Genomic DNA, 12,700 nt, shown 5'->3' on the forward strand with positions numbered 1-12,700 from the left:
CAACCAACATTTTTCAATGCAAAAATCACTAAATTATATTTATGAAAATATTTCATTAATTTCAATAAAAATGCGATGAATTAGAGAAAATAATGTATAATACTCGTACGGAAGGCTCATTCTACCACTCGTTCATTTCAAAACTCGCCACTTCGTGGCTCGTTTTTGAATTTTGAACTCGTGGAAGAATAGCAATGCCTTCTGCACTTGTATTATAAATAACTATTCTATGATTTTCACTAATTTTTTTTAACGGTTTTCGATATCCCTGTAGTGCCTCTCTAAATGGTTCTAACCCTGTATATTAACATAACTATAAAAAGTAAATAACCATAGAGTAACATTTCCATAACACTATACCTACTCAAATACTGATCCACAACCAAATTCTTCATATAATCAAGAAGATAAATTAAATAAGTACCATCCCACCATTTTAATAAAACTATATTACAGGCAGGTTTCCCTCTATTTAGAATCATTAATGACCTACCCCACAGTTACCGAACACAATATTCCTGTATTAAATGGGGTAAATGAATAAATTCCTGGGCTTCATGTGAGGGTTTACGCTCACCATAGCAACGTTTATGGGTACACCTACGAGGACAAGACTTCTCGGTATTCATCACTGTAACAACGTAATTACAGAGGCCTACCATACCCACCCCTCCTTTATTTCATGAGGCAGCGATGATTGACTATCAAATTGAAACAGCGGTGATATGATTAACGAAACTATTTATCAACAATGTTCCATCAAAGATCATGTTGACACTGTTATTAGTTAGGATGACGTGGCGAAATATATTGCCCGATATCGGTCTACGGATACATCGACCTAATTTGCTGTTCGGGATGAGAAAGAGAGACTTGATATTCCTAAGGCTGATAGGAAACACCGAAAATTTGGATTTTTCCGATACAAGGTTTCATTTTCCTAATAAAAAAAACGAGTAGGTATATTTTAGGAAAAATCATGTTCATTCCAATATAAAGTCGAAGATCTAATTCTTTATGTATCTCTTTATTATATTTATATATATATATATATATATATATCGGCAATAACACGGCGAATGTTGTCTTCCAAATGGTCAAGGGTTTGTGGCTTATCCGCATAGATCAATGACTTTACATAGCCCAACAGAAAGAAGTCTAGCGGTGTTAAATCACAAGATCTTGGAGGCCAATTCACAGGTCCAAAACGTGAAATTAGGCAGTTACCAAACGCGTCTTTCAATAAATCGATTGTGGCACGAGCTGTGTGACATGTTGCGCCGTCTTGTTGGAACCACAGCTCCTGGACATCATGGTTGTTCAATTTAGGAATGAAAAAGTTAGTAATCATGGCTCTATACCGATCACCATTGACTGTAACGTTCTGGCCATCATCGTTTTTGAAGAAGTACGGACCAATGATTCCACCAGCCCATAAAGCGCACCAAACAGTCAGTTTTTCTGGATGTAACGGTGTTTCGACATACACTTGAGGATTAGCCTCACTCCAAATGCGGCAGTTTTGTGTGTTGACGTAGCCATTCAACCAGAAGTGCGCTTCATCGCTAAACAAAATAAAATGGACGTAGTGCGCGATACGTATTCCGCACAGAACCATTATTTTCGAAATAAAATTGCACTATTTGCAATCGTTGTTCAGGCGCGATGAATTGCCAAACCAAACTGAGAATAAATCACTTGACAGCTGTTGAATCGGTCGCCATCTTGAACAGTAATGCCAACATAAAGTTATATACCTCGAAAAAAAAACACCCTATATATCACATCTGGATCGATATATTTAAGGTTAAGAGGCACTACATTTGTTGTTGTTTGAAAAATACGTTGAAAAAACTTTCGTGTATTGCGGCAATGGCTTAGGCTAAAAGATGGTATGCTGACTTTATAAGTGCCCGAATTTGGCAGTTGTTTCAGAAGACATCAAAGAAATCCACGAAACACAGAATGTGAAAAGTTCATTGGGTATTCGCACTTGATGATTTTAATTTTTCCCAGAATGACAAAAAAAAGATAAAATCCTTTCCGGTTCTGATTTCCCAAGCTTCAAATTCTGTGTAGTGTTTGTATCGTGGAATCTAGAAGCGGATAGGAGCCTTTTTGGTACTCGCAAACGAAAATTCCAACCCCCCAATAATTTACCTCCTCTTGCTTTATAACCTCATGTTCGTCGGCAGCGCCACCTACTGTAATTACTTTCAATTTACAATTACGGGTAAGATGTAGCGGGATTACGTTTCGGAATTTACGAGTATCCCGATTATCCACCTACCTACAGCATTCCCAGGTCCTCTCTTTACTAGCTAGGAAATAGCATTAAACACCCCCTTTTGTACGAAATTTGGGAGAGTTCTTCAGCATTGAACTTTTGTTCGGTAGTAGACGGTTAATGAAAAGTTAAACAGGTAATACAGGAACAGGAAACTCAATTTACTCCTAAAGGATGGTTATTTATAGTAAAAGTGCAGAAGGCATTGATATTCTTCCATGAGCTCATTCAAAAACAAGCCACGAAGTGGCAAGTTAGTAATGTGAATGTAGCTATAACTTCCTCTAGATGGCGTAAGAAAAATGCAGTATGCACTGGCATTTGTCGAAAATGTCCATAAAATCATGGACATTGTCGAGTCCGACAGTCATGTAAGCACTGCACAAGAACCATTTGGAACCATTTGCATGAGGCTGGTCTCAAAAAGAAACTAGATGCATTGGTACCACACGAGTTAACGCAAAAACTGTAAAAAAAATGAAAAGTGGATCACTCACGACAACGTCAAGCGAAAACGGTCCTGATCGAAATGCCAAACAGTGGCCAAGCTAGGATTGACGGCCAGAACTAATCCTTTAAGAGAGCGCCTTCACCTCATCAACCCTGGACACTTTCAGATCGTCTCCATTGCGAAATACAAGAAACACATTGTGGCAATAATACCAGAGCCACACCAACATTCCCGCCTTCACAGCACAACGTTGCAGGCATGTTAAATATATGTTATTTCACGATTATTTAAAATATTCAAATTGAACGTTTCTAGAACAGAGTTCCAATTAACTGACTCCCGTCAGAACAACGATCATGCACAGGCCATTTTCGCCATTTTTTCCACCGTAGTGAGATCACGAAGCGAAGGTGACCATTGTCTTCTCCCCTTGTTCGTCACCTTGACATTCCACGATTCCACATTACTCTTTGCCTTACCGGTAAAAAAGCGATAAATTTATATCGATATATTATATAGTTTGCGCCAAGGCTGAAGTAACCGATAATTTCTCCACCTCTTGGTATGATTCTTAATCGTGCATTTATGGTAAATGGGTGGCGAACTAGATCGATATCGCTGATAAATAACTCTTTGAGCTGATGTTGAACTGACCGTGACCATGTGGTGGCTTTCATAAACTGAGTGGAGTGAACGTTTCGATACATATTCATGGAGGTGTAATTGAAAATAAATTTTAAAACAAATCGAGAAAATAGGTGACGGTGAATTTCAATTTGCACAGTAATAAAATAAGTGATAGATTTTCATCCATTAACAACTTGAACAGCATGAATGGCTTTTTAAGACCTCGCACGTAGTCAGAAAATTTCACGTTGGAATTAGGAATATTACAATAGTTCCAATTTTCGTCAAAATTAAGGACTTCATGAGTCCTTTTGAAAATTCTCACAAAATCAGAGTTTTGCCTCTTTAGTGATGATTTTTTGGAGGATTTTTTTTACGAATATTGTCAAAATACACCATTGCTTTGCAGGGATGCCATATTAGTTACTTTACGAGCCGTTTTAAAAATTCTCCCAAAATTAGAGTTTTGTCTCTTTTATGATGATTTTCTGTTGGATTTTTTTTCACGAATGTTTTCAAAATACACCAGTGCTTTTCAGGGATGCCATGTCAGATATTCTTTCGCAAAAAACAAAACGTTAAAAAATTCTTGCTTTTGTTTCTTAATCCGGAAAAAAATGAGTTATAATTGTGTTTTATAGTTCAAAATTTTGTATAAGCTGGGATAACTAATGAATCATTGTGTGAAGAAATTCATAATGATTTTTTTCATCGAAAAAAAAAACCTCAAATTGCTCCAACTTTTCGTAAACTTCAAAAATTCTGGCTAAAGTATAATCGCGAAGACTTCTCGTCCAACCAATCAACACGAAGCACAAAGTTCAACTTGTCCAATTCCCCAAACCGCCGATATTAAAAACGAACCTATTTCCCCCCCCCCTCCAACCCTTGTTATTATTTCTTCTGAACACACTCAATTTTCGCGGATTAATCCAAACCGCCCCGTTAGATAAACAAATTGCGGCATATACATCACTCTATCCCCCCCATCTAAGATAAATCATCCCTCTAAATACAACGGGAGAAGTCCCGGTTTAATCTACCAACTTTCGCGCAAGTTTGAGGTTAGAACTTACTCGCGACAGGCCAGGATGATTGGAATTTACCGGGGGCGGGGGGCCCGAACGGCCCCATCGATCAATCCGAGGCGAGTTTGTCTTAGATTAAGAGGATGTCGTGTATATTTCCGGGAATGGATGCATTACCTGTGATTTGGTGGTCCCCAGGGCCGCAATACGAACGACGTTCGGTTCCATACGAGTCTCTGGCGTCGTCACGAGTCCACGACGTCGTTAATCACAACTCGAAGGACCATAAAATAATTGGAGATTAATTAGGCGTGAATTTGTTACGCGAGGATACTCTAAGTGGAGACATCTTAGGGTGGGAATCTAGGAATAACACTAGATAGGAAGCTTCTGTGAAATGAGCGTAGTGACGTTGCTGATAACAAAGCAACAAAGGTCTTGATGGCGTGCAGAAGTCTGGCTGGTAAGACTTGGAGATGTAACCCACATGATTGTGAGACCGATAATATCTTATGGGGCAATAGTCTGGAATAGCAAAGCACGTTAGAACAGCATGAGGAGAACCCTTGTTAAAATACAAAAGTCAGCCTGTGTTTCTCTGTGTTAACATGCCCTAATAGGGCAATGGAGTTCATTACAGATCTCAAACCTCTCCATTTGGTGATATCTAGATTAGTCGAAGAGGTCATTTCAAGATTATCCAGGGAAAGTGCCAGCAATGAGTGAATTAGGACCAATTACATACCATCAGTGGACCTTCCTAGAATCGAGAAAACCCCCACTATGGTATGAGTAACTGTACCTACTAGAAAGATTTTTTTTGGAGAAGGAAAAATCCGAAAGAGGAACACTTTGGTAGAATCTTCCTGAGTTGGATCATTCCAAAAAGTTTCTTCGAAACCTTGAGACTGAGAGATCTAAGAAGTATCTGGGTCTTAACAAGAACATTATCAACATCCTCACTGGATTCCTTACAGGACATAGCCGCTTCAGGAAACACCTCATGAGAATGAGTCCAGCAGAAAGCGACGAATACAGATTCTGTGGGAAGGAGGAAGAAACTCTGGATATACCTCGCCATCGCTAGCCAAAGCAGAAACTGCTTTGACCAAGAGACTTGTAGAAGTGAGTAAGTAGCCTCCTTGAAGCCATCGCAGATACTAAAGTTTATTAGAACTCTTGAACTGAAGGGCGAGCTGTAGACTACGACAAATAATGACGATAACAGCTCTTAGAGCTTGGGGAGCACAAAAGACCATGAGGATGGGGAGCAATAAATGTGACAGAAATTCACTTTCAAATTTGTCAACAATACGACGAATAGTGAGTGGATGATTTTTTCTAAATTTCTGTTAATATTCACAAATGAGCACCGGTTTTAGATAAAACATTGAAGAATTAATCTTTCAATGAATAAATAAACCCACGTGAACATCAGATCAAACCACCAATTTGTAGTTGAGGTTTTTCTTTGCCAAACTTGTGGTCCTCCAAAATAATTGGAGTCTCAGCCTCTTGTATGCGATATTCACGTAGCTAGCCTCATTTTCTTTCGATAAAGCACCAATTAACACAAAACCCCATAATCGCCAATACACAGTTAACTCAATATACATACATATATTGCATGCATGTTTGCCTTCTCTTGTTTGATTTTCCTTGATCAAGGAGACGTATTCGGAAGCAGTGTTGTCTTAATTTCGAAACCGATGTATACCCATATACATGGTTGGGACCTTCGTTCTGCCGGATATTAAACCGATGTTGATCGAATAATTTAGGATCTTCGAGCTGGACCCTTCGGCTGTATGTTGGATGAGAACATCCACCGCAACTTTGCTTGGTCTTGTGTTACAAGTTACCCAAGTTCAACCCGTTACTTCGGAAGGAGAATTTTTGATCATTTGGACTGGCAGAATATGATGTTTTCTGTGAAGGATATAATGACTGACGTTTTTGAATCGGTTTTTGCATTTTTTAGTTAGATTGTCTTGAATTGTTTCATCGGTACATGCGATCCATATAGACTGTGTCCGTAAAGTATGGAACAAATTAATTTTTAGCTAAACAGACCATTTTAAGAACTAATCCTGAAACACGTCGATTTTTTATTTTAAATTACCGTATTTTGAAATAATAATCTAATATACAGGGTGAATTACTCTCGAGTAATAACGTCATTTTTTTTTTAAATGGAACACCTCCATTTTGTCTCAATTTTCCGATTACTCTAGGTGAGCTGATTCCAAAAATGTATCACATGTTGATTCCAATTGGTACTGGGTGGACAAAAATACAATAGTTTTGTGTGTGCTCATTAAGTAACGCGTAACATCCTGTATTAGTTAAATTAACAATATTATTAAAAATACTTATTGTCTAGCGCCAATTAGTTTGATTGTAACACACTGTAGTTTGTTCCATTTTTAGATTAATACAAATTTGGCAAAATTGAAGGAAAATAGTAAGCTTGGTATGAAATTTGAGTTGTCGTTCCAAGCAATTTTAAAATTATGATTCCGATTATTTTAACTTATATATCCGAGTTATGAATCGCACTTGAAGAATTCCTCAATTAAACAGAATCTTAAAATAAATAGTCCCCCGAGTGTCTCATATAGAAATATAAACATCTCCCAAAGAATTCCAAACACGAAATCGATCCATCAAACCACACATGACATAATATACATAACATTTCCACGCTTTATATTTCAACTCTTCGCTTTGGTCTCCATATCCCATTTGAAAACAGACATCTCGTATTAACGACCTGCCTAAGTTATAAATACTTCATATTGGCATGGGGTATCTTATAATTGCACGTGTCCCGATAGATGGTGCCTCCAGAATAAACATCATGGAGGTGCCCATATGTCTCCCCTTTACACATGGTCTTGTCACCCTACTTATTTTTCGCGAATACAGTGTGTTGAAGTCTCGTAGGGGTTCGTGTTTTTGTTTACTGTTTTTATTTATTTTTTCTAGAGAGAGTTTAAGCGGGCACGTGTGAGGGCAACAGATGTTCCTATAGGAATCCCATGGCGTTGTTTTGTTTGGAAGGATTGAGCCCTAAATAGTTGGGACCAAAGTGGCATACGAAAATAAACGATAGTTGATTTCATATTAATTTATAGCCATTAAAATATTGAGTTTCAGGTAACCAAAAAGATTTTTATTCTTTGAAGGATTTTCAGAATTCTTTCTGTCACCAAGTTGATACAAAAATCTTACATACTATTTTCAAATTTTGTTCGGAAATTCCAGATTTTTACCTATAATTCTTAAAATAATGGACTTATCGCTCAACTGCAGACATTTTCATGATCTACGTTGATGAATCAATCAATTAGAAGGGACAATATTCCCATGAAGGATTCTTTAATTTTTTCCAAATTCTTTAAGGTGTAGGTATGGAAAATTCTGCAAAAATTTTTGTATAAAAAATTTCCGGTCGAATTCGAAATTCGGCTCATTAGGGATCGTCAGTCTTCAGGAAATTTGAACTCGAAATTTGGGAAAAATCAGTAAAAATTGAATCTGCATTAAAAAATCGTTATATCTCCTAAAATAATTGTCACACACCCCTCAAATGAATACCTTTTCCAGAGATCGTGTGCTGGTCTAAAACATAGTGAAGGTTCAAGAGCATAGCTCATGTCTAGAGCAAATGGCAGACCCAAGAAAATTTTCAATTTTTTTTTTAACTCCAGATTTTTGCCTATATTTCTTGAAATAATGAACTTATCACTCAACTGCAAACATTTTCGTGATCTACGTAATTGAATCAATCAATTAGAAGGTACAATATTCCCATGAAGAAAGAAGAAGTGTATTACATTTACATTTCATCTCCTTTTCTTCAGCATACTGACGAACATGGAATTCAACTATCCTGTATTTCCAAAACTATAGATCCTCGTTATTCTAATCTACTTTATAGGTCCGTAATTAGCAGTTGATCATTAGTATCTAAATAATTACCCAGCCAACTCTACAAATCGACCTAAATTCTTCACATAAACTCCCAAAGAAACCAATTATCCTAATCCAGCCACGTCATCGATGACGACGATCGATACACCTATAACGAAGAACAACGTTGCCGGATCTACGATGTCATTTTTCCATTATTTCAGATCATTTACGACCGAAATAAGACGGTGTCAGATATCGATTCTGCTCACCGCTACGACGATATTCTCTCCTATCGGTTTTAATTAAAGAGAAATATTTATGATGATTCAATTCGCCAAAGAGAGATGCTGGATGAGAGAAATCATATCGGCGATAATGGATCTTGGGATTAAGAGCGTCTGCGAGAACGACGGTATGGCGTTAGTTTATGGCTCGTAAATTCGAATATGTCTGCATCTAGATACCGAATATTCTTTTTTCGGTGTCGACGACGTCGATATTGATGTTTTTATTGGAAGGGGGATAGACACGTTTCGCCTTTTATAACATGATGATTCACGGTGAGAATCTCGCACATTGGTTTATTGTTTAACGCGTGGAACATCTTCATCAATACGACTTATATACAGGGTGGCCTATACAAGGTTGGTCAAAAATGTGTACCGAGCTTTTTGGGGGTGATAGTGCATTGAAAAATAAGTATAGTTTGATGAATGAACTTATGGCCCAAAATGCATATTAAGGCAGATATATCCTTCCAAAGTTTATGAAATAAAAAAATTTCTCCGCATAACTTCTGAACGGTGAATGACACCAGATTGAAATTTCGTGCATAAATGTATGTTTTTAAAATAGATTTTTTTATTACACCTATAGGGTGGGCAAATAAGCGAGGTAAGCGGCTATATCTTAGGATCCACTCATCGTAGAGACTTGCAGTAAAAATTTTTACCACTAAAGTGTACAAGAAAACACACTGGAAATTGTTTTGAAGTTCATAACTCTACCGCTAGGGGGCGTAATAGCTACCGTCCAGTAGAAAAATGAATTTTACTCGAAAATGTTTCATATGAAGTTGAAGAAAAAATATCATCACTGTAATCCTTGGAAAATTCTCTGACTTTTTGAATTGTCACTTTCGATTTTACGACATCAAATAAGGGTAGGTGAAAGGGAGAAATCTGACGGATTGAAATGCCTGTAACTTCAGTTTGGTTCAACATTTTTCAGCAAATTAGATCTCGTCTGAAAGATAATATCTTGTTGATTGAGGACAAAATATACTCATGATGAATTTGTTTTTGCTGCTTTAGATAGGGGGCGCTAAGTCAGAAGTTCATTGTTTTGTACATTTTCCTACGAAATTTCAAATGTAATGATAGGATTTTTTTAACAGAAACTGAAATTCCATCAAATTTGCATGGAAAAACCTGAAGGTCGCAAAGCGATAGTTATGCGGAGATTTATTTCAATCTTATTAAATTTGGGAGTTTATCTCATTGAATATGCCTTTTGGGCCACGTGTTCATTCATCAAACTGTACTGATTTTTCAATGAACCGCCATCTCCAGAAATCTCGGTACACATTTTTGACTAATCCTATAAAGGCTACTCTGTATTCAATTGTGTAATTGTAATAATAAAAGTTTGGGAGTTTCTGGCAGGGGGAAGCAACTATCATAAGTGTCCGGCAATGGATGACGAGTTTTCTCAAGTTATCCCGAAGAAAATATGGAAAAAATTGAGCTTTCTACTTTAACGATACGAAAAGTCATAGTTCAGAGGTTAAGCGTCGAATTTTTGACGCTGATAACCTGGGTTCAAGTCCACCGTTGTCCGATGTTTTTTTTTATGTTTAAACCATTTTTAGACAATCTAGAAAATAAGTCATAGTTTTTAAACTCAATCGTTCAACCTTTGGCGCATCTATTTCACCCAAAAAGAAGTTCGACACATCCACCATCCCAATTCTATCGATTTCCACCCCCCTGCAACAGCGACAGATAACTCGACAGTATCCTCCTTTTCCCGTCAAACAAATGAGATCAACCCCTTGTTTGACAGCAACTTTCGAATCGAATCCCTGTGTTTGCCCTCTCCCGTAACTTTTTTTCACGAGGATCCTGCACATCAATTCCAGCCGTTGGTTTTAATCAGTTCGAATGTTTACATTTTTTTTTTCGCCGACGGGGTATAATGAAAACCTCCCCAATTATTGGATCATAAAGCTCAGTCGGTCGGAACGATTCTGATTCGGAATCATGTAACTAGATGCAATTGAAATCCGTAATGAAATATCTTTGTTTGTACATTTCTGCGATTCATAACGTAACAATGCGAAATTCAGCGTCGCGCAGCGCCATCTGCCGGGAAAAATCCCCGGTGGAAATGGAATCTAATTACCGTTTCAATCTGTTTATGCTAGCGCTTTTTTAATTCGGCATAGAGACATACTCGTATAGAAAAAATCTGATTTTATTCTATGCTGTAATGAAGGAGAGTGGCGTAGCTAGATACCTACATGTTGAAATTGGGAATAACGGGAATTTTTTCTAGTTTTTTTTTCGACGAGATTACATGAATCCAATCAATTCAAATTAGTGATGAACGCAAACAACTGTTCACATCGAATTTGGAAATAGCTTTTGTTTTATTCAGCATCGTTTCCGCTATCGAAAATGAAATATTGAGTATTCAATTTTATAATTAACGATAGAAACTTTGTTGCAGCATGAGAGCTAAATTAAACCTTCCTGTTACCGGTTTTCGTTTTGAATTATGCGAAATATGCAATTATAATGAAAATTTCACATATTCCCATAAATATGAAACAAGTAAAAACCAAGAGTTATTTGCTTTGCATTAGGAATTTAATACTAATAGACGGAAATATTTGATGAGTAATCAATTTCATTAATTTGTAACGGTCGAATTTGAATAAAATCGAGGGTAAGTTTTTAAAAACCAGTATAAATTCCTTCATCCCGGTTCAATACTATTGAAGTGGCTCTGTTTGCCCGAGAGGTGGCGTTATGGGTTTCGCGCCACACTCTACTTCTGCACCGGCAGGTTTATGAGGCTCGCAGCGTTGCATCAGAGTCACCTCTCCACGACGGTGTGAGAGGGTGTCTTTGAAAGAATAGTAAAGTAAAATAAGAAAAAAATTGAGACTCACATATGACGCTGAGCCTGGCGTTGGCCCTGATAGCTTTGTGCATCCTGGCCGGTCCCACCTGGCATTGGTACTCTGCGTCGTCCTCTAAGGATGCATTACTAACCCGCAGGTTGTACACACCGTGTCTCCTGTCACCAATTACCGAATACCTAGGGAATCCTGGAATCACATTGGAGAAACCTGAAAATCAAGACGAGGCAGATTAGTGACACGGTATCCTGGGGGATATCCTGGCTGAGTCATACCTAAGGCGAAGCCGTCCTTAGTCCACTGAACCTGACCAGCAAGGTTGGCAACCTCGCATTCCATCATGACCTCACCACCTTCCTGAACTTTGACATTTCGAGGTTGCACCCGGAAGTATTGCTGCTGGGCTGTGGTGTTTGTGATGATGAGGAGGAGTACCAGGGAAACTGAAAAGAAAGATCAGATTAGATAAGAGCGATTCAACTCCATAGATTTTCTTGATGATGATTTTCACTTGAAAACACAATGTTTCCTGTGGCGCTCACGTCGTCTTTCCGTCAATGTCGTTTTGAGGTTAAATCGACGAATAATACGACGAATAGTGAAAAGGTTAACTGAATATTGTCGTCCATGAATTAATTCTTCTTAAATTTTTCTCAGTATTCACAGATGAGCACTGATTGTGATTAAACAGTTTAACAATTTCTGAACGTCATTGATGCATCTATCTTGACATGATTCAATGACATAACCTATGGCACACAAATGACATAAGTAATGTCAAAAAATTATAAACAGTGTTGCCATTATAACCATTTCGAATTGTATGATTTATATAGAAAAATTCTTCATATTGCCAATTATTAGCTTTTCAAAGTGCGAATTCAGACAAAAATCGGAGCGAATTCGCCCTCTAGCCTTACTCGCCCGCATAGCGCCCCCTCCATATCAACCAACTGACGCGTGCATCAATCTCCGAACGTAAAAAACTTTTCCAAAACTTTCCGAACAGGATGCAAAACGGAACGAATATTATCTCCCGTCTTGAACTCAACAACTCCTCCATCCCTGTTACACCTTGACCGAACTTCCGGAACCCCAATTAAGGGGATTTCTGGAAGAGGGGGATTTCCGACAACTCCCTCCTCCTCCTCCTGGAAAACAGGAGAAATCCCCTTTAATTTGGTTGATGTTTTTCTGGTCTTCAACGGGAAAACAGAAGCTATTATACTCTTCTCGTCGGAAAA

At 37.8% G+C, this 12,700-nt stretch overlaps 1 protein-coding gene across 1 annotated transcript in view; it reads right to left on the bottom strand.

Moving 5' to 3' along the window:
- The window catches only part of LOC123672776 (nephrin), an 84,477-nt gene that overhangs the window by 45,264 nt on the left and 26,513 nt on the right, over nt 1-12,700 (bottom strand). Inside the window, exons 2-3 of the mRNA XM_045607055.1 lie at nt 11,732-11,899; nt 11,487-11,666 (exon numbers count right to left, since the gene is read on the bottom strand). Coding sequence (XP_045463011.1) covers nt 11,487-11,666; nt 11,732-11,899 — 348 coding nt within the window. The remainder of the gene's footprint in view (nt 1-11,486; nt 11,667-11,731; nt 11,900-12,700) is intronic.

Source organism: Harmonia axyridis, chromosome 2 (assembly GCF_914767665.1).
Source record: "Harmonia axyridis chromosome 2, icHarAxyr1.1, whole genome shotgun sequence".
NCBI lineage: Eukaryota > Metazoa > Arthropoda > Insecta > Coleoptera > Coccinellidae > Harmonia > Harmonia axyridis.